At 45.7% G+C, this 22,844-nt stretch overlaps 2 protein-coding genes across 4 annotated transcripts in view; one reads left to right on the forward strand and one right to left on the reverse strand.

Moving 5' to 3' along the window:
• THSD1 (thrombospondin type 1 domain containing 1) overlaps positions 1 to 11,401 on the forward strand; it is a 26,013-nt gene extending 14,612 nt beyond the window's left edge. For 2 of the 3 annotated variants that reach the window (XM_015851881.3, XM_015851882.3), the window contains exons 4-5: positions 3,700 to 3,858; positions 7,286 to 11,401. In XM_015851881.3, the coding sequence (XP_015707367.1) occupies positions 3,700 to 3,858; positions 7,286 to 8,661 (1,535 nt within the window). In that variant the 3' untranslated portion in view covers positions 8,662 to 11,401. The remainder of the gene's footprint in view (positions 1 to 3,699; positions 3,859 to 7,285) is intronic. The other variant, XM_015851884.3, reaches the window with a different exon arrangement.
• Positions 11,155 to 18,578, reverse strand: LOC107308192 (fibrinogen-like protein 1). The gene is made up of 9 exons (XM_015851885.3): positions 18,460 to 18,578; positions 18,143 to 18,201; positions 17,170 to 17,251; positions 16,086 to 16,296; positions 15,488 to 15,647; positions 14,316 to 14,413; positions 14,149 to 14,237; positions 13,435 to 13,625; positions 11,155 to 12,722 (listed from the first exon to the last, which is right to left on the reverse strand). The coding sequence occupies exons 3-9, from the start codon at positions 17,239 to 17,241 to the stop codon at positions 12,533 to 12,535; spliced, it is 1,011 nt and encodes a 336-aa protein (XP_015707371.1). The 5' UTR covers positions 17,242 to 17,251; positions 18,143 to 18,201; positions 18,460 to 18,578; the 3' UTR covers positions 11,155 to 12,532.
• Between the last annotated feature and the right edge of the window lie 4,266 nt (positions 18,579 to 22,844).

The following is a 22,844-nucleotide window of genomic DNA, read 5'->3' on the forward strand; positions in this document are numbered from 1 at the left end:
TAGGAGAGACGTGAGTCACTTCATTCATCTCAGTGGGGTGCTAACTGTTTCACACAGGTGACTTAGAGAAAGCCATGTAGCTAATATGTTCCCTGTGTCTGACTGAACTGTTTGAGTGTCTGAGAAAGAAAAGTGGTAGGTGATTTTACCCAGAAGTGCTGCAGGCTCATTCATTTCAGTGTGTTATCCTGTGCTTTACATGTTAGACTCTGAGCCTCCAGCAGTGAGACTTGTGCCTTAGGCAAACATTCTAGATCTTAGCCAGTGTTAGGCTGGAGTCACTTGGGATGCCTGATAAAATTAATAAGTACAGCTACAGCGTATAAAGGGACATGCTTTTTGTGTATTTCCAGCGTTAATTAACTTTCTTTTTACAGTTCTTAGTTACACTCTCGAGGCCAGTTTCAACTCTGATCTAAGTCCTAGCGGTGCTTATTGCCTGTATGGGGATGAGTTTTGTTACCTTCTCCGACACCTGACTTCTTCTAACTATCCAAAGAAGCTACCGGGGGGCCCCCAGGGCACATGGAGTCCAGCTGTTGCCCTCAAAGGGAAAGCAGAAGGTGGGAAAAGACCTTCTGGAGGGAGCAGTAGTTGGTAAACAGGGAGTAGGTGGAGTATCCAGGAGTCAGGCAAGGATACAAGACTCCCATCAACTTCTTGCTCCCTGAGTAGTGTGAATCAGACCTGCCTGTTATCTGTAGGAAGATCTGGGAACCAATTAGCTCTGTTGCCTGAATCGCTATTTGCTTTGTATTTATTTAGAAACAGACTAATTTGGGGAAGCGCAGTTTGTGCCCCAGTCAGCTTCTTTTGTACCGTTGAGTTCTAAATCTCCATATCCCCAGCATTTCAAGAATACATCAGGTGTTGTGGAGTCAATGGGGCAGCTCTGAGCTTCTGAGAAAAGATTTTAGGCAATGCTCCTGTGGTTCTTAAAGGTGCTGCTTTGTGGGGAAAAGTCTGTAATTAGCCCAGGCAGAGTCTAGGTTTTCTTCTTTCACAGGGATTGTGGTCCTTTCATTGTCCAAATTAGCAGCTTGTCAGAGCATGCCACCATGTCAGCTCACCAGGGCTTTATTCCCATGGAAATAGAGAAGCACGGGATGGGTGAGAAGGATGTTTTCCCAGGTCTTACCCAAACACCAGCGCATCCAGTCTCAGGACCTAGAAACTGATCTCAGCTTCCACAAGTAGCCTGCACTCCCCCAGGCTAACAGAGGCTTTTGCATGAACCTGTAAATAGTGATTTTATCCCACATTACTGGTCTTGTTGCAGAGCTTAGGACAACCACATGTGTCAGGCTGGGAGGATGATGAAGAGCATCCCTCACTGGCTCTGCTGGATAGCACCGCAGACACCAGTCTTATGGAGTGAAGACGAAACACAGAAGTTTGAGGGGAGATGATGCTTCTTCAGAGCAACAATTAACGCAGTTAATTGCGTTTATCTTTCATGTCGGCAGATCTGCCAACTGTCAGCTATTTCAAGCTAGCTCATCACTGAGATGTCTTCATGTTGATAATTGATTCCTCAAATGCGTGTAGAAAAAACTCACACTTATTAGAGCTAGTTTGCGCTACGTACCTTCTGGTTTTTCCCCCGGCGCTTTGGATCTGTTTGTCTTAAATGGAGGTTAATTATTTTGTTTCCTTGGGGGAGAATAAACTCTGCTTCATTTTCCTTTGCGTTCTGGTAATTGCAGGAGGTTGCAGAGCAAGTTGCAGGGTTTAACTCTCTGTCTCTCACAGGGGCTGGAGCACTTCCTGCTGCTGCAGTCACACTTTAATAGCCCCAGAGCTATGGATGCCAAGTGCTCCAGCTAAGGAACTCTATGCCCTCAGCTGAAGCTGAGCTCAGTGAAAAGAGCCTCAGAGCAATGGGCATGTCATGGGGCTGACATTAGAATTACAAAATTACCCATCCCAAATGTTATGTACGTTGAAGCTCGTAGGCACAAGTGTAGAGGCTGTTGAGCACCCTCCAGTATCACCAGTGGCAGCACTGGAAGCAGACAGAACCTTTCTGGATCTGGCCCTCTATCTGACTGTTATTAGCAGACACTAAAATGAGCAGGGAGTGTGGAGACAGAGAAACGAGCTAGCTCATGCACTGGAAATGATGGGACTAATTTATCAAGCTGCTTATATAAATCAGTCTGCAAGGAGCCACATGCTTCTCCTGTTCATCCCCCTCTTTCTGCCATTGGTGGGATGCTGTTGTGGTCCTTCATGACACTGACATCAAGAAGAACATCCTGAGACCCCAAGGTACTAAGACACCATGTAGTGCATTGGAGGAGGGACCATTTGGCTGTTGATGGCCATGCTTTCTTGCTTTCCCTGATACCTGCTCATAGCTGGTGGGGCCAGGGTGTGTTCCTTCAAGCTTTGGCCCACGAATATCTCATTGCTGCTGTAGGGTTGGAGGCAAATAGAGTGATCCCTTGGCTTCATGTGGACGTGCCACCAGGCCTCTCTCGGTTCCCCTCCATGCTCCACAAGGCCATGCAGATGTATTGTAGCATGGATGTAGCCTGAAATCACAAAGTCATTTACAGTCACAAAGCACCAACAGCCGCTCAGCACTGTATGTTGCTCACCAATCAGGAGCACTGGGGAATGCCATTCACAGAGCAACTGTGTAAGAAAATTAAATATCATGACCTGGGTTGGCACTAGCAACCATAAATTATTAAAAAGAGCAAGCTTTAGCAAATCCAATTTGCTTTTTGTAATTTATCTGATTTTCTGTTTTATCTCTGAGCTGGGAGATGGAGTAATTGCTCTGTTGTTTTTCTTTCTGATACATTTTAAAGACAGGTATTGAGTCAATTGACCAACCAGGCAGTCTCCAGGGTACGTATCCTTAGGGACTGCACCTTTACTATCCTTGGGGATTGAACCTTTATTTTCCTTAGGGATTGCACCTGGACTCATCTGTTATTTTGGAACTGGAAGTCAAGAATGGTCCCTTGCTGTCTCTGGGTCCTCACTGCTATAAAGTTTGGGTGCTGAGCACTGGATAAGGATTTACCTAAGCAAAAAGGGATTGCATTTAAAAATGGAGTTAGCATCGGAACCTGAGCCTGCCTCCACTTAAGCAAAATAAATAAACATGCAAAATCTTATCTTGTGTTAATGGTTGAAGCACGAGAAATAAAATGACAGGGATCTGTAAAGCTGTCACATGAGCAATTCAATAACGTGTTTGTGTGCTAAGAGGATCATAAAGAGGAAAAACAATATTGCCTTTTCATTAGGCCTTGTAGGCTTCTCCTCCTTCCACAGTTATATAAATCAGGAGTAACTACACTTAAGTCAATGAAGTTATCCTGCTGTAAAAGCAGTATTTGTCAGGTAGGAATTGGACTCTATGAATATATAAATTACTAAGCCATTAAAAAGATTTGTGGATTAATTTCCATTTGCTGTTGTTCCAGGTGGCTCCTGCCAGCCTCAGTTGGCTGAGTGCTGCATAGTGTGGGGCAAAGGAAGGAAAGCAAAAATGGGAGCCTTGCCCCAAGCTGGTGGGAACGGGAGCAGGTCCCTGGATGCTGCTTGCTCTTTGGTGATACAGTTTGCACTGTTTAGTTATTTATTGCTCTTCTTCAATAACAGAGGACAGTTAAATGCCTTTCTCTGTGCGGACAAGGAGGTAGGTGTGTTTCTCATTGCTGTGAGCTTGTGTGTTTGCAGAAACGTGGAGCCCATGGCAGCCCTGGAGCCCCTGCAGCGTCACCTGTGGAGACGGCATTCGGGAGCGCTTCCGAGAGTGCCTCACCTCCTCACCTGTGGAACCAGGCTGTGCTGGCTCCCCAAAAGAGACCTCCTTGTGCTCACTGGAGGAATGCCTGAGTACGTAGCTCTGCTCTCCTCTTCCTGTGGGCTCATGTTGCAGAAGCCAACAATATGTAGTTAGGAGGGCTTTGTAGAATGGAAGATTCCAAACTCTCCTTCAGGAGGAGAGGAAAAGAGGAACAGGGTAGTGAGAGTGGGGCTGGTCTCTTCTCACTGGTGACAGGTGACAGGATGGGGGGAAATGGCCTCAAGTTGTGCTAGGGGAGGTTTAGGTTGGATATCAGGAAAAACTTATTTACAGAAAGGGTTGTTAAGCACTGGAAGCTTCCCAGGGGGATGACTGAGTCACCATCCCTGGATGCGTTTAAAAACCATTTGGATGTGGTGCTCAGGGGTATGATTTAGCCGGGGGTTGTTAGAGTAGTATGGTCAGGTTGTGGCTGGACTCGATATTTAAAGCCTTTTCCAACCTGAACAATTCCATGATTCTAGTTCTGGTACAGTAGCTCAAAGACTGTGGGTAGTGGAAATCAATTAAAAAGGTAATTTTCTGGCTTGCTGCTAGAGGGATTGCTTATTCTTTTAAGTAAGTCCTTTGGAACAGATGTGGAAAAGGCTACTGCCACAATGGAAGATAAATGTAAAAGAGCTGGAGATGTGTGTAACACGTAAAATGTGTGGTATGCTGGGATTCATGACTGCACAGAACCTTGTAGTTTTAACAGGGTCTGTAACTCTGCCGTAGTTCTGTGCTGCTTCATAATCTGCTTTCAAATTGTCTCTGCTTTGATGGGAGGGATTGAAGTCTCGTCTGCTCAGAACCTGACTGATGTAGGAGTTACAGTGTCCTCATGTCCCATAAGTGCCACTGCCTGGCAGGGATGGGCAAAGGGTGGCATACAGGGCCATGCAAGCTCCTGGGCTCTCAGGCTATAATTCAACAGATTGTAGCTATAAATTCTGTATTATGAAGTAAGTGGTGCCTTACTGCTTCCCTTGGCTGCTTCCATGCCACTTAATCCCTTGCGCTGGCAAAAGTGCAGTGTGGAGAACTGGATCCAGCTAAACAGTGGGTAGCCTGGGGGTTTTGTGAAGTTGCATAGCACATGGCCATTGCAATGCTTGTGCTATTGGAAATGGAAGGACAGCTGAGGGGGAAAACATGTAGCCACAGCAGGAAAATGCAGGACTGCTCTTTTGATGGGAGTGTTGGCTTGAACCAGCTTCAGGAGGTTTGTTGGATGTTATTATATTGTTCCTATAAGGTAGGAATGAAATGCATTGATGGAGCACTGTAGGAAATGGTATAGAGCAAAAGGTCAGGTAAAAGGACAGTATTAAAATACAACTATAAACATCATTACAAACAATATTCCATCAAGCCAGGTTTTGCATTTTGTCAGTTTTCAATTTAGGAGTTTGTTGTTAAGGTTTCTGATGTTTTTAATCACTAGATAAGGCTGGCTCTGTGGATTTTCTTATATTGTAAAGCTGCAAGTGTAAGCAGAGGGGAGCGACTCAGGTTTTTAGGGGCACTGTTTGAAGTTAATGTCCTGCTTTAGGGGTGGTCACCTTCTCTGTACCGATTCCTTCAGACTGCTGAAGGCAGTAGTCACACCATGGGTTAGCTTGTCTTCTTCTAAAGCTGTCTGATCTCAGCCGGGGATCTTCTTTCCATGTTCCCTCAGCTGCCCACACCTGCCCAGAGCTATTCCAGCCTGACCCTGTCTGCAGTCAGCAGTCCAGCAGATGGAGCAAATGGCTGAAAAAGTGGAGAAAGAAGCAAACCCTGGTTACTTAATCCTGTTTCAAACATCACTGTTTTCTAGCTGGCAGCTGCGTACTCCAAATGATATACCACAATGCACGTTACAGATAGAAAACAGATAGAGTATTTAGAAACTGAGCAAAATGAAACTGAGAGAAGGATGAGCAATGGGTGAATTACTCTGCACCAGTGCTAATGACCAGGTCAGTGAAGGTCCTGCCTTCTCTGCTGGGATCAGCAGTGCTCTGTGCTCTGGGTGTGGTGGTGCTGGACTGAATGAAGATATTTGGGATCCTCAGAAACATTCAAAGGCAGTGCTGTTGTTCCTCATGCTGATACTGAGCTCTCAGTGTGATATGAAGTTTAGTTCACAGCAGGGTTTTTCAAAGGTTTTGGGGCTGCCATTGCAGCTCTGAGTCAAAGAAATGGACCTCCAGCACCCAGTACCCTGCACATCCATCATCATAGCAGCCTGAGACCTTATGGGCTATGTTTGCCATTTGGGCATCCTGCACAGTTAATAGCTCACTGCTGAATGAGCATTTTTCTGGGTTTTAGGCAGTACATCCAGACTGGTGTCTGCCTCTCATTATTCTGCACACATGTTTTGCGTGTCAGACAATCAGTGCAAGGCAGGCAGGGGCAGATTTACAACAGACTGTCCATGGCTTTGGTGGAAGGCTCTGGGTCCTGGATCAAACTAGAAACTGGGGCAAAGCTTTTCGTGGTTTAGTCTGAGCTCACAGCTTCATGGCCAGCTCTTGACAACCACAACTGAGCGGCTTCGTTCTCCAGCATCATTTTCATGGCCTTATGAAGATGTTTGGCTGTAAGGAATTAGGAAATGAGTGCTGTCTGATACTAAAATCTGCTGCTGGAACAGCTTACACGCTTCCAGTTATGCTGTTTTCTGCTTGGGGCTGCCACTGAAATGCTGTAGACCTTATCCAAAACAAGAGTGACTGCTCTCTCAGTGGTTCAGTGTTGTGACGTAACATTCAGGAAGGAGGTTCAAATAGTGCTATGGAAAGCTTTGAGATGTTCCAATTTCCAGATAGCAGAATATTCTTCCACTTTTTGAAGGTCCATCTCCAGTTCACAACAGAAGAGTTTTAATGCTGATATGGCCGTGGCAGCAGAGCAATGGAACCTCATTTAGGAGCCTGCCATGCAGGGGGAAAGCTTTGTCTTCTGTGGTTGACAACACTGGGAAGTGGAAGAAGCACCTGCAAAGGGCTGCTCTGTAAAGTGACACTGTCACTGTTAGTGCTGTCTCTCTTCAAACTGCAGGGCTCACAAGCTGATAACTTTCACACCCCTTAAGTCACCCTAAGAATAATGTTAAAGTGATACCTGTACTACTCTCCTGTTATTTTTACTTCACTGCAGCACTTTTCAGCAGGAGATCTTGATGTACTCTATAAAGGAGGGCAAATATTATCATCCTGTTTTACACTATTTAGGAGTGTCTTTTGAAAAGAGCAGAACAGGAGAAGGTGACAATTACATTTGAATGATCTGTGGGTCCCATGATTTAAAGTAAGTAGATCCATTCCTGCCAGTTTGAAGTGAGCCATATTAAGTCACCTGCAGTGAGCAACTCGTACAGGCAGACCATGTACTGTACCGTATTAATTAATTACTCTATTGAAGCATCCATCCCAAAATACAGAATTCTGTTGTAACACTGGTGACAGTCTGTGCTCTTTGTTACAGCTGTCAAGCCTCCCACCCCACCTTCTGTCCAGCCAGGAGAGGACCAGAAAGCCAACAACATTGTCACCATCACAGGTATCTCCTTGTGCCTGTTCATCATCTTTGCCACTGTTCTCATCACCCTGTGGAGGAAGCTGTGCAGAGCTCAGAAGTGCAGCACGGCCATGCGTCGGAACTCCGTCCATTCCCCTGGCTTCCGTAAAAACTCTGACGAGGAGAACATTTGCCAGGGCAACAAGCAGCGGGACAGCTTCACCGAAGGAGGGGATGCCCCTGTTAACATCCCTCTGACCTACAGGCGTAGCCTTCAGTTTGCCCAAGAAGACGATGCCTCTGGAAGTGAGAACTTCCAGCCAAATGCCCAAAAAATAATCCCTCCCATATTCAGCTACCGCCTCGCACAGCAGCAGCTGAAAGAGATGAAGAAGAAGGGCCTGACTGAGACCACCAAGGTGTACCACGTCTCTCAGAATCCCTTGACAGACACAGTTGTCGGTGCCACCACGATGCTTCCCCTGAGTGCACAAACCCAAGAGGAGGGAGTGGCCAACAAATTTAGGATAAAAGCGCCATTTCTGGACCAGGCAGCTGGTCAGCCCAGATTTGTAGGAGAAGGCTGTAACCCGAGGCTGGATTTTCCATTCTCCCAGGCCAGTGCTGCAATGAGCCCCACCCAGACCTTGATAAGAAGAGCTCATTTCAAACACCCAGATAACAGAGGAGAGTTGTCTGAGAGGGGCTGCCACAGAAACCCTCAGTTTAGAAGAACAGCCAGCTTCCACGAAACAAAGAAGGCCAGGCCTTTCAGAGAGAGAAGCATGTCCACCCTCACCCCCCGGCAGACTCCTCTGTATACATCTAGGACCAGGACGTGGGACCAAGGCCTGGAAGACAGAACACGGCCAAAACTGAGGAACACAAACCCAACCTCTGAAAAGCTGGACCAACCCCACGGCACTGCACCGACGTGCGAACCACAGGGCCACGGCACGAAAGGCCACCACAGGGCATGTCCACCTGTGAAGAAGCTGGACCTGATCGCTGATCGGCAACATGGCGGTCAGGAGAGGGCCCCTGAAAAGCCTGAGCCCAGCCGGAGTAAGCGGGGCCCTTCACCTAACCCCAAGGGTGCGTGGCGGAAGGAAACAGGCTCTGCTGGCAAAGAGAGTTACCAGAGAGGCCTCACTGTCAGCCCTGCCCAGTACAGAAAGGACAAGTGCCAGAGCTTCCCGGTGGACCCTGAGTTTGCCTTCTACGATAATACTACCTTTGGCTTAACAGAGGCAGAGCAGCAAATGATCGATCTCCCTGGGTATTTCGGCTCAAATGAAGAGGACGAAAGAAGTACTTTAAGTATTGAGAAGCTCGTGATCTGAGGCACTCAGCGTGACCCTATAGGAGGGGCTTGTGCGGGAGTGGGTCTGCAACATCTGCTGGGTTCTGCTGAAAGGAGCAGTGGGAATTACGTTCCTCCGCTTGGAGAAGGAGAGAATTCCCAAAGTCTGACTTATGGGAATACATTCCTATAGAATTACTGGGAAGTACTTTCGTATAATTATTTTTTGTACATGTGTGTCTAGAAATTCGCACATAATAACCTGGGAAAGCCTGTATTAGCGAAGGTGTGACACAGGAGTAATGCACTGGGTTTTGCTGCATAAAGCAGTCACCTTTTATGCTTCAGACAATGAATCCCATTGATCTGGACATTTTTGTCTTGTGGAAGCCTTCTATTGGTGGATGATGTTGTCCTAAGAGATCCATTTTCCAAACATCTGTCCTAATTAGTGAATAATTTTCCATTTAGGAAACACAAACCCCAAGCTGTGAGCAATTCCCATCTCTTTATTCTTCTTTTTGTGGCCATTATTGAGCTGTGTCGATTGGCTGTAGTTGCTGAAACATGTCGTGTGTTGGTGCTCCTCTTCACTGGGTGGGTGAAAGCGCAAGCAGCGCATCCTGCCCATTTGGAGAGAAGATGGAGGGGGTATTTTTCCATCACTCAGTGCTTTGATATTCTCTTTCTGCCAATATTTGTAGCAAGAAAATACAGCGATGTGCAGATATTTGCAGGAGATAGTAGAAAAGGGCATGCTGGTAGGAGGGGCCAAGAGAATTATTGAGTGTAGCCCTTGGAAATGTTAGTGTCTGAACAGCCATAGCGGGCAGTGGGAGCAGCCTGACCGCCCGCCCATTCTGTGATCATCTTCGCCTTTATTGAGCAGTTTGTTTTCTGTGTTAATTAATTGACAGTGATGCTACCACAGCAAGTTTAAAATAAACTACGGACAAGCCCAGCAAAGAAAACATTCATTTGGTGAATACCTGGTTTGCAAACCAAAAGGAAAATGGCTTGACAACATCTGTCGATTCCCAGAGAGCCTGGAGGTGAAATGCAAAAGTCACATTGGTATTCTCTTTTTCATGCTCAATAATCAGGAATTATAAATCAGAGATTACTCAGTGCTGGAGGAATTCAGAGCTGGGTCAAAACCCTGACTGACAGCACAGACACAGCTCAGGCCAGCGAGAATGACTCAGGGCGTTTGCTTGGCGATCGTTGGAGCAGCCGCCTCTTCAGAGTCTGCAGGGACAAGGGGAGCACTGCTGGGTACAACCAGGGGAAGAAAAGATGCTGGCAGCAGGGGATGGGATGAGGGAAGGTGGGTTCAGGCAGAGAACTGTCAGTCTTCAAACACCCCATAAGCAGCCTGATCTGTATGGCAGGGCCCGCTGTGCTGGGAGGAGGCGGGATGTCAGCGTTTGGCCGCCAGCTGGGCTCTGCAGCCAAAGGAACATTTTCCAGCTGCTGCCGGAGCTCGGGGCCTGAGTGTCAGGGTGCTGAGTGCTGCCTCTTCCCAGAGCTGCTCCAGCACAGCAATGTGTTCCCATCACCTGTCAGCTCAGTGTGCTGCTCACAGCAGTTCAGAACAAGTCCGCACTTGAGGTCCAATCCAAAGCTAATCAAATGTAACTGGTCTTTAAACTGACTTAAATGAGCTGGAAACCAGATCTCTAGAGCAATTACCTCTTAGCTCACTTACCACCCCTGTGCTAAGGTAAACTTGGCTGTGCGGAGCACATTTGCCCTGAAGCAGTGATCTGTCAGCTTCAGAGCTACAGTGCTGCGAGATGTATTTACAGTCTTGTAAGGCAGGAGACCCTGGAGAAATGGATGATCAAATGTACTGCATAACAACATTCGGGAAGCCTTAATAAAACCTTCAGTGGGAGGTATTTGAGCTTGACAGTACTTCTCAGATCAAACTAGTACTTGTCTAGTGCCATTTTACGGTATTTATTAGTATTAAAGGGGTTCTGACACACTCAGTAGGGTTTGTTTTAGGTGCTGTGGGGTCCTGCCCAAAGCTTTGCGACTCTTGGGTCTCCAAGGAGCTCCCAGCACCCGAAAGAGGCAGCCCTGCTCTAAGCCAGCTGCTGCTTTCATAGAATCATAGAATGGCTTGGGTTGGAAGGGAACTCAAGGATCATGAAGGTCCAACCTGCCTGCCACAGGCAGGACTGCCAGCCACTAGTCCAAGTATTAGACCACCGGCCCATTGCATGCTGGCATTCACTTTTGCAATCATTGGGATGTCCAGAACAAGTGAGAACAGGATTTACCTCCTGAAAAAGCAGGGGGATCAAACCAAATACACTGACTGTTCATACGTCTGTGCATGGTCGCCAGGACAGCCTGAGACATAGAAACTAGATTTACTTTGCAGACCCCTCTGAACTACCCAGGACAGAAGGTACCTATGCACCAGAGATAACACAATAACGATATTCCCACATTTGGTGCTTTCTCAAGGTTTTCATCCGAACTGCTGTTCAAATTCCTACTCTTTAAAAACAGATACAATGTGTTCAATCCTACTCAGATGGTTTTATTTCACACTTACGGCTAAGTAATACAAATTATAACGTGCATTGTTCTAAAAGCAAAGAAATGAAAAATAGCCTATTTAAAAACATGGAAATTCAGAAAAGAGAGAAAAAAGAAAGGCTCATCCTGCAACACGGTAGTTAAATGATTTGCATCAAGTTGATATTGCTGTTCATTCTGACTTGTAGTTCCCAACAACTTGTGGAAAATAAATCATCAGTATTTCATTTCTTTCAGTCATTTATGCTCTTTCATTTCACTCAGATGAGATAACGAATGCAGTGTGCCTTGTGTTTCAGTCACTTTCTTTATGCTGATTCCCCTTCCCTCGCTAAGGAAAAGATCTTATAATAGGTTTGGTGAGGCAGTGGCACAGGTTGCCCTGATAGGTGGTGGATGCCCCATCCCTGCAGACACCCAAGGTCAGGCTGGACAGGGCTCTGAGCTCCTGATGGAGCTGTAGGTGTCCCTGTTCATTACAGGGGAATTGGACTTGATGGCCGTTAGGGGCCCATTTCAACTCTAGCAATTCTATGATTCAGTAATTATAAAGTGGTCCGGTAAATTACACGAGAACATAGAGATGGATCATGATTGCATTTTATGAACTCCCAAGGATATCTGCTATAATCTCAAATTTAGTAAAATCTGCCTGATTTAAATCCGAGACTTAAATATAATGATCAGCACTGCCTGTGATTGCATTAGCACACCTCAGCATGCTGTAGAAGTGGCTCTGCAGAGCAAAGCAGGGGCAACGAAATGCAGCATCAATATTGCCGGTGTTTTTGGGGCTTACTTTGAAGTAGTCTTACTTGGAAGTATCCAGGATGCTTCTTAGCTGTTCGAGCACATCCATCTTCTGGTTTGGTTTTGCATTCTAGGTGTGTTCTGAGACTCAATTGTGGCAACTGGTGACCATAGAGAGTGGCTTAAAAACATGCTGCTAACCCAAAACAAGACACTAACGAGGGCACACCAGATGAAGTCCAATTCCTTATCACCTCATTGTTTCTGTTCTCATGTTCTCATAACTCAGGCATCGACCATCACAATGGAGATGAGAAAGACCTACCCTTGAGGAGCACAGGTAGCTAAAAGAATGTGCTTGATCATTCGAGATCCAGAGAGCTTTTCAGAAACGCTCTGCAATGAAGTCCCAAAAAGAAAGCTGTAGTTCTTCCATACATTTTCCATTCTCTTGTTGGCTGGCTGTGCTCTAACAGCCCACAGCTTTCCCCTCATCTAGTAGGTGCAGCTACAGTGCAGTGCTGGCAATTGGCAGCAGCAGCAAGCTGGCTATTAATGTACAAAACTCTTTTCATCCTGTACTTTTTCTCTTTTCAAAGCAGCAGATTTCAGCTCCCCTGACCATCCTCACCATCTCCACTCTCACTGTCAACAAAGAATGGAGACCTGATTTTCATGGCTGAGGATTTGAGCGAGTACCACATGCCGCGCCACGTAGACCAAACAATGCCGTTGTCGTGGGATCCGTTGTACCTTCCTGTTTTGTAGTACCATCCATTGAGGTTTACAGCGTGACACCTTGGAATGATGTTGGGGAGGGAAAAAAGGAGATGATGTTTAGCCTGGGAAGATGTTGTGTTATTACAACAAGGTACAACTTTCATGCAATATACATTTGGAAATACCATGGGTGGGATGCACTGACAGGTTCAGACACTAGATATGTCTGTCATAAACTAGATATCTGATATCCTACTACTACCAATGGAGAACTGGTTAATGCAGTCAGTGGAGCCAAGAGAAGTATGTGGGTCATCCTATAGCAAACACCTGCTCTGGTTGGATAACAAAACCTGTTGGCTGCTTTGAATGTACTGACCAGGGACATGATTAATTTCCCTGAACAGAGATTTGTGGTATGCTTCAGCTCAAGCATAGGTAACTTTTGCATTCTTCCTCTTGCAGTGTCTATGATGACTTTCTTTCATAGTATATAACCCAAAGCACTTCCAAGTAATTTTCAGTCAGGCTCTTCTTCCAAGTCATTCCCCCTATACTTTTATTCTGGCATGTTTTCTTAAAATGAATGCAGCTGACCTGCTTGGCTTCATAACGAAAGCAGCAGATTGTTTTCCTGTTGGTGTGAGCATGTCGGATTTAGCTGTGTGAGGTGGCATGTGCCAACAGCAACCTCCATCTGCTGCAAGGCAGGCAGGTCCTGTTGGCAGAACTGCCACCCACACCTTGTTCATACTCCCAAAGGCTGAGTAGAATCAACTGCTTTCCATACCTGTTAAACCACCAACCACCACTGCTCTCCAATGCACAGTTGCCTGCCAGGAATCGATCGTGATCCTTGTCAGATGTGGTGAACTGCATCCCTCTGTGAGAGGCTGACCACTGATCTTCAAAACTGCTCCCACCAGACAGAGCGTCACCGGCATTACCGGAGTAGGTGCCAAACCATAACCTGTAGTTGTCCTGCAATGGGATGTAAAATGTGTCTTTGATATCAGATCTTATTTTTGAAGTCCAATTTTCTCTATCCACTGTATCCCCTGTCAAATAAGTGGAAGAGTTCACTCCATCCTCCTGGCACCCTCCCTCCAAGTATTTATACACATGGGTAAGGTCCCCCCTGAGCCTCCTCTTCTCCAAGCTGAGCAGGCCCAGCTCCCCCAGCCTTGCCTCATACGAGCAATGTTCCAGTCTCTTCATCATTTTAGCAGCCCTTCTGTTATAGTAACATTGTTAAAAAGGGCTTCAGGCTTTACTGATTTTCATGAATCATTTCATACACTATGCAACAAGCTGGAAAGCTCTGCCTGGCTCATTGATCACAACACCTGTTGCAGGAAACTGTGCCAAGCAGATGCATTCATAAGCTGGTCATGGTTCAGCTAGAACAGCTCCTGTAGCATCTTCTCTAAGACCTAGAAGTCATCTGATTTTTAGCCTAACAGACCTGTCCTCTCAGGAATTCATTGCTCTCTCCATTTCTTACCTCTTCATTGGTGAGCTGGAAGTTTTCATATATTGCATAACGTCTTTCCCCGTGCCAGTCCATCAGGTCGATCTTTAATGAGCTCTCTCCTAAGCACAAAGTGGACTCCTGTTAGACGAACTATCTCAGGTGAATTGGAAAAGTCTGTGGAGGGAGAATACTTGCACCTCTAGCAAGCAGGTCGTGGATGTGGTCATTGCCCAGCCAGTATTCATCATTCTTGTCCTGGAACTTCCCAAATCCCAGTTTGTAATCATTCCACTTCCTGCAATAGATACGAATACAAATTTCAGCATATGGGGGTAACAAGGGTCCGTCGGTGACACTTGCAGTCTAATATATACATTAGCCCTGGATGAATAAAGTGATATAGTGAAGAGTCTGAAAATGAGCAGAAGCTGCAAATAAAAGCTTCTGGATGAAGCTGGAAGGAAAACATCTGGATCTGCTTTGTGTTCCTGTTCCACTTGAGCCTATTTTTAATTCACTGACTGCTCTCACTTCTGTTTCTTTGCAGTGTCACCGTTTGTGGCTACTCGTCCTTTAAAGACACATACTTGTTTTTCACCAGAATCCTCCAGCTTTGTTGTTCTTAAGATAAATCTTACGTCATTACATTCTTCTAATCACTTCAGTAACTTAAATCCTCCTGTTATTTCTCTGCTGCCTTTGATATTCACATATACTACCTGAGTACTGTTATTTCCAATTAAATTAACCCTGTCTTTATTTGCTCTCACAGGTTGTTTGTGGGGATTTCAGTTCTGCCTGACCTACCTACTAGTCAATGCTTCTCCTTAGGATGTTTTCCACTGCCACAAATTCACTTTTGCTACGAGTTGAACTGCCATGGCTATATAGCTACCTATGGGGCAGGATAGCTTAGAGCCAGTTGACGTAGCTTTACAATGGGTCATACTTGATTTAAGAGACACTTAGACATGCCCTAAAACTCTGTGTGCTATGATTAATCTTCATGGGGACATTTTTTTCCAGGTAAAACACTTTTTACCATAAGGGATGTCAAACATGGGAACAGGTTAAGGGGCGTTTGGATCGGGCAGTTGGATGACCTTTATAGGCCTCTTCCAGTTGAACCACCTCATACAAATATGCATGCACATGCAATCTCAAATGCAGACAACCATGGAAAAGGCGTTTAAAATCCATCTTGAAAATGACCTCCTGTTACCAATATATACCCACACGTCTCCCTAACGCAAAGAGTTACTATTGTTATTATCTTGCTTATCCAGCTTCTCAATACTTGGGTTTTGCCATCCGGTGGGCACTGGGGGTCTCACAGAAGGTTCTGTTGATGGGACCTGAAGGCACCTACCTGTTGAAATTCTCTCTGCCATTACTCCGTCGCTGAATTACAGTCCACCCACCGCCATCAGACATGTCGCAGTACACCAGGAAAGGCTCTTGGTCTGCCCTGGGCCTGACCCGGTAGTAACCACTTTTGGTGTTCTTCCTATTATACACTGCAGAACAATCTGGGCAGAATGGTATCGGTTTGTTATATGAGGGAATGCAAGGGGGTATGTGCAGCTGAGAGAGGGCATCGCCAAGAGAAATAGGACAAGGACCCTTGGCTGGCTCTGCAAGGCCTGCAGTGCCAAAGCAGACAAGCCAGAAAGGTGTTAACAATGCTGGTTTCCAGAGCGGGGCTTTAGGGCCTTGGGAGTCATTGTGAAACAGGGGTGGGTACAGCTCAGGTGGGGCTACAGCATGTGGAATGTGGGAGCAGGGCTGGCTCTGTCAGCAGGCGCCATGCAGAGACCAGGGAATGGCATGGGCACTTGGCTGCGCCCAGCTGTACCTCAGACTCCCAGAATATCACATATATCTGTATGTGATACAAGGGACACTGCAGGAAGAATTAAGCATTTTTTACCAGCTGACTTTTCCACATATGCTAATGCAAAATGTACCTTGGTCATAGACTATCAAATTCCCGCTGGTTGTGGGTAAAAGAGGCTCATGCTGCATGCTCCTGTTGCCTGAGAAGATCCCACTTTTTGTCCTATGATAAGTGTTCTCCAGGATGTCCTTCAGCTGTAGTTCATACAAGTAAAGCAAATCTTGAAGATGTTTTAACCTTTGTCTCAATTTATTGTTGTCTAGGAGGCAAATATCCTTTTCCTGGGTGAGGAGGAACGGAGAAAAAATAAAGAACAAAAAGTAAAGTTCAATCAGTGATAGGAACAGAGGGGCAGAGAAGAAATGAGTGTGTATCTATTCTTGACCCCAACATATTGCTCTGCCTCTATGGATCAAGATGGTCCAATGGCAGTCCCTTCCCAAGAAGTATGAGTCCTGAAGCATGGGCTGCTGAGTCAAACCCAGTGAAAAGTGGTTTCTTGCAATGGTCTTTCCACTGATCTGAGCATTACAGAATATCATCAGATATGTGGAAAATTACTTAGGACAAAAGTCATTCAGCTCATTTAAGGAAATCAAAGGGAGTTTTGCAGACTATAAAACTCCTCAGGGTAATAAGAGCAGAAAATCCTTGCTCTTGCACTGCAGTCAGGCTAAACCAGCAAAATATCTTGTAAAACTGGAAGATAAAAGAGCTGAAAAGCAGTGGGCCTACTGGGATAAGTGGAGTAACTTCAGAGCTGCATTACTATAATCAAGGCCAGAATCCTGCCCACTCTGGCTGGGACTTTCAGCAACAGCCTAGTCTGTGGCTGATGATCCCCCATTAGTAACATCAACAAAACAGAGCAAAATCACTTCCAAGACAGACAAGCAAAGGTGTGCATAAGAACCAGCTGCTGGTTTTACTCTGACAGCTCTGGGCTCACCTCTGCCAAACTCTGTACCTCTTTGAGCTGGCCCAAGAGCGATTTGCTCATCAGATGAAAACAGGTTGCTTCAGACTATGTTGAGCTCCTCTTTCCCTGCTTCTTAAATTGCAATTAATAAAAAGAAGACAGTTTTCCCTGGAAACGATAACCCATTGGGATATCACAGAAAGGCTGTACAGACACTGGCTGAGGCAATACGCACCGAAAACCTGGGTGCAGGTGAGCTGAAGTTGACCAGAAGGAGCAGCAGCAACCAGGCCATCAACACACTCATCTCTCAGCACCTGAAAAGAAGCATTGACAGAGTGCACTGTTTCTTAAGCTCCTTTCACATCTTACCCCTTCTCCCCTACATCACAATCACATTTAACTCCCCAGTAAATGCTACAAGGTTGGATATTTTTTCACAAAGAATGGTGAGGCAGTGGCACGAGCTGCCCAAGGAAAGTGGAGTCACTGTCCTTGAAGGTACAAGAGCCACGTAGATGCGGCACATGGACAGGGCTTTGGGCTGAGGCTCAGCTAAAAGAAAACACATAAACAGCCACCACTGGGAGCATGCAGCTGAGTGCAGGAGAACAGTACAAATTGTTCGCAGAGCGCCTGCATGGTGTGCTTAAAAAATAACAACAACAATAAAAGAAATCGTAAAAGAATAAAACAAAATCTGAGAAATGGGATAAAGCAACTCCCCCTCTTCACATCTGGAAGCACTGCGGAAACTTGGCTCTCCAGATCTGCACTCCCAGGACTTGCTTTGCTTCAGCTTGCGACCCTGGGAGCAAACATATAGAGCTGGCAAAGCTGCTGTGACAGGGGAGCTGCCTGAAAGCCAGGGCCAAAGCAAAGCAAGAGAACAGCCCTGTGGAAGTCACTGATAAAAGCCGTGCAGGTGTGAGCTCTGGCACGTGGCATTTTTTCAGATGACGGAGAAAAGATTTCAGCGTTATAGAATGATTCTCTCCCAGCCCAGGACTGCTGGCACTTCTCCATCCTGCTGCCATTCTGGCACTGAGGTCAGGATCAGGCCCAGTGCAGAGAATGTGGGTGGAAGCAAAAAGCTAACAGGAAGGATGGATTGGAGCAATGACTCCTGAAAAATAGATAGTGAAGTCTAGAGGGGGGAAAAAGCGCCTTTGCCTATGCCTTTATCAACATATATTAAATCCACATACCTGCAACTTGCCTTTCCTTCAGACCTCCTCCTGATAAGAATATCTCCCTTGAAAGTCAACTGCAAAATAAAGTGATCATAATCCTGGCTTTCTTTCTAGAGGCTGAGTAGATTTTCCTTTCCAGATGGCCCACATCAAGGGCTCAGAAGAATGCTTCACCGCAACAGGCAGCTCCATACAAAACACAGGCAGTTTTACCCAAACCCTGATGTATCTGTTGTTACCCAATACCTCACAGTTAGAATAAGGAACAGTTATGTTTCTATCAGCAGTGCTCTCCAAATGAGAGTGACTGCTGGTTGCGTACCATTACCCACCTTATCTGACTGTGGAGCTCAACCAAGTCTGACTTGCTGAAGTGTTTATATGAATCACTCAGGCTAATGCTCCTCGTGGGAGTTTTATCTCGTGTTTAATACGGACGGGCTCATTGCAGTAAGCCCTGCAAGGTGGAATGAATGCAGCTTTTGTGGTTGATGTTTCTTTTGCCGTTTGATCTGGTTTATATGTCAAAAGCACAGTGCAGCCGTAATGCTGAAAGAGCTGAAAATCTGAACCAAGAAATGAACGCAGGGGTGTTGAGCAAGACTTGATGTTCAGCTGAAATCTCAAAGGGTTTGCAGTTGTGTAACTCCTTGGAGCTGGATGATCGTATTTGCTATTTAACACAAACAAGGACATTTGTAGAAGAGAGAAAAAAGCAAACAGATGAGTGCGTCCAGTTGTGTTACGGCCAAGGAATTACAGATTCTTTTAAATACAATAGCAGGAATGCTCCATTTTACAGGGCTGTGGTCTGAGGAAGGGCTGTGGGGCAAAAGACAAGGTATATAAGTAAACCCCTCGAAGACTTTTCTATTACCCTTTGCTGAAGCGGGACTTTACAGCTCTTCCAAAGTACAGCAGTGATGTTTATTTCTTAAAAACAGGAACTACAGACCCATCTCACCATGAAAGGATTATGTAAGCAGTGCTTTTCTCACCACTTATTCACTACCCCTGTTTTGAGGCAGGTTTTTGAAGCTGTTCTGGATGCCCCTGAGCAAGTGGGGTCTGTGTACTGTTCCCTGGGGCCGAGTCATTCAGCTCTTCTTGTGCTTTTATCCATGTTGTCTCTTTCTCAGCTTGAGTTAGACAGTGCTTGAGATGACACACACCAAATTATGCTCTTGCCTATCTGGCCAATGCACATGTCCTCTTGATCCATGGACATATCTTCATTATGGGGGAGAGGAGCAGGATGCAGCAGCATTAGAGCATCGTGGTCAGCCATGGGTGTTTGCAGGGTCCTATGGGGGTCATCAGGCCTCCTGCTGGTCCCTGGTAGGATGGGGCAATGGGGCTGCAGACCCCCTGGGGGTACAACTCCTCCATGTATCTTACGTGACTGTCACTTTGTAGGAGCAGAACTCAAAGTCCAACCCTCTTTCAGGGACTGCAAATGCCTCTCAGAGCCCAGAGGCCTGGAATACCCATGTTCTATTCAGGGCTTCAGTGGTGATAGCCTCGACAATGTCTGCATATGAAATTCCTGGTCAGCTGGAACATGTTCCTTGCATACCTGTTTCATGATGAATTTATTTGCCCAGGCTAAAAGAAGAGTCAGGAATACCTGAAGTACTGGAGAGAGGCTGCCACAAGGCTGAATTCCCATGAGGGAGCTCTAGCAGGGAGACATGTTCCTGCACCGCTTCACTGGCCCTGAGGTAAAACAACCAAGTCATTGTTAAGAATGCGGACAGTATGAGCAATAACGCATCCTCACAGATGTTGAAGTCTGTAGGCAATGGGGCTGTACGTGTCTTTTCTTCTTTTTTTTGTGTGTCTGGAATACACGTGCTTCACACACATACTGCAGTCCAAATTCCTGTTTAGTTACTTGGAAGGAGACCAAGTTCCCTCTTCATAAGACACTCAGTGATCTTGTCAGCAAATAATAACCATTTCATTAACTAAAAACTTCCCCACCCTGCTTTCTTCTTCCTTGCTTCCAGCAAAACTACGTAGGTGCTGAATAACAGTCATAAAAAACCCTACTACTCATACATTAAATGCACAGCCAGCACAGCAAGAATGTAAAGCAGTGGATAGAAGTGAGTGAACAGTGGGGCTGTGGGACAACTCTGGATATTCCTGTGGCTGTGGTGTGCTGTTCAACATGAAGACATGAAGATGACACCCAAAGGACATTCACCTCCCCCTAGGTTTTAATGGAACATCACTGCAGCTGGAAGACAAGGGTGGCATCTCCAAACTCTCAGGACAAGATTTTCTCCCAAACAAGTTCCCAGCTGTTTGTTTGTTCTTAAAGCAGTAAGGATTCAATGAACCAGCTGCTCCAAGGCTTCAAAGGAGTTACAGCCTTGAGGTTTTCACAGCAAGAATCTGGCTACCTACCTGCACCTGAGGAAAATACAGAGTAGTCCGGAGCCAGCTCCAAGCAAAACAGCTCATTTGCACTGAATCCAGGTGCTGAATCCATTTGCCGTTATTTCTGCACCTCTCCATCACTTTCCGCCTTCCATGAACATCTTGCTCACTGGAAGAGAGGACAGACCAGCTTTCTTTGTAGGCACGGCAGGTGTGGAGGCAGCAGCGGCCTGCAGGCGCTCCATGAGCCAGCTGCTATGCATCTCCTGCAGGAATGTGGGCTGCCAGGGATGGGTTTTTTTTGAGCAAAGCTAATTTATGAGGTCTGAAACAGTTGGTTTTTTCATCTAACAATAAAGGTCTTCAACAAAAGTATGATAAATTTAAGATATGGGGATGACGTCAGCCACTGTAGTTTCAATCTATGAAATAACCGAAACTGGGACGTACATATTAAAAGTTGGTGGTTTGTTAGCGAGGAATAACCACAGAAACCCATGCACAAAGGTGGCAGACCTTGAAACATGCCAGATCGGAATGTTTTGATAACGTTCAAAGAGCAAAGGTATAATTCAGTCTAAGAAGTCTACATGCAGCCTATGAGTATCTAATGGGTTGATACAACAAACATAATTAATTCCTAAGCTCCTGAGGGCAAGCGCAGGTCTGAGCCCATCTCATTTACATCAGGAATAGCTGTACAAAAGCGAATTAGTCACAAGGCCAGAGGGAGCGTGTGGATAATATGCGTGATCTTATACCTACCTCAGGTCAGAGAACTCCCCTGACCTACTTCGTTCCCATTTGAATGGGAGCATCTCTTTGAGAAATAGATATTTTGTTGTAAAATATTCAGTGTCAAGCAACAAACCACAGACCTTTCAGTGCTTAATTACTCCCATTGTTAATTTATTATTATTATTTGCCCTGAGTCAGAATCTGCCGCAGCCCATCCTCCAGCCTTTTATTCTCATGATGCTGTACTCTGTGAGCCCTCTTCTGCCAGATTTGTTTTTCTCTGCTTAAAGCCAAGTAACTATGAACTCTATGCCTGCCTCCAATTGGGATGAGGAAGAGCAAGTTCTGTTCCTGAGATGACTCCATTCAGAACTTCTTAATGCAGAACATGGACATAAAGTTGCAACGAGCTTTGGCTGGTGTTTGGTGGACTCAGGACTCTTTCATTTAAAAGCTATGGCTATCAGGACTAGAGAACTGAGAGAACGCAGAAGCCAAGTAGCTCCAGCAATGCCCTCAGCCTCACGTCGTTGCTGTTTGTGGATGTAAGAATCTTGCTATGCATTTTGCCACACAGACATATGGAAGGACCACCAGCAGCTGATCACTCCTTACTGCTTCTCCAGGTTTTCTCAGTTACTTGTTTTCACAACATGATCACTGGTGCTCTAAGTCTGATCTGCCTTGGTCTAAGTCACTGCAGTCAGGATTCAGTATTCTATCAACTGAAGCCTCTACTCTTCTTTTCTGGGAGCAAGGCCAAGCCCACCATCAGCTCATCCGATCTCTCTGCTTTGGATATTGGCACAGAATTGATCCCCTTTCCCCTCTCCTTATCTCCACATTTCCGTTAGCTCAAAACAGAATAAAAAGCTCATTATTTTTCTTGGCTCTCTCTCTTTTACAAGTATCAGATATGAATGATCTGTACCTACTTATCTTGACGTCTGTCAAGCTAAGAGATTCTGTTTATCATATCCCTCTCTGTTGTTTTTGGAATTTTAAGTATGTCATCACCTCTCTGAGATATACACACTTCATCCCGCTCTTGCCCAGCGTAACTGGATGATTTACTGAACATTTCCATCTCTTTTTGTTGTCAGTTCTGCTGTTCTACACCTATGATAATCATCCATGGATCAGAACTGGATTCTGAGGGGATTTTGAACGTCAGCATCATGAGTTAAAGGACAGAATATAATGAAACTGATTTACGAGACGTAAATTTAAAAACCAGAATACTTTAAATGCTTCTTTTTTCATTTCTGTTTCACAAACCTTGGGTCACAGAATCACAGAATGACCCGGGTTGGAAGGGACCTCAAGGATCATGTAGTTCCAACCCCCCTGCCTGGCAGGGCCACCAAACATACACCTTTACTAGATCAGGTTGCCCAGGGCCCCGTCCAACCTGGCCTTGAACACCTCCAAGGACGGGGCATCCACAACCTCCCTGGGCAGCCTGTTCCAGGGCTGAACCACTCTCCTAGTGAAGAACTTCCCCCTAACATCCATGTTTATACATCTTTCTCCACCAAAAACGAGAGCCAGAAAATCAGTTTTATTAACAGCTATATGTGGCATTTTTACTTTA

The sequence above is a fragment of the Coturnix japonica genome, chromosome 1, assembly GCF_054131305.1.
Source record: "Coturnix japonica strain WE chromosome 1, WE-NBRP24, whole genome shotgun sequence".
Taxonomy (NCBI): Eukaryota; Metazoa; Chordata; class Aves; order Galliformes; family Phasianidae; genus Coturnix; species Coturnix japonica.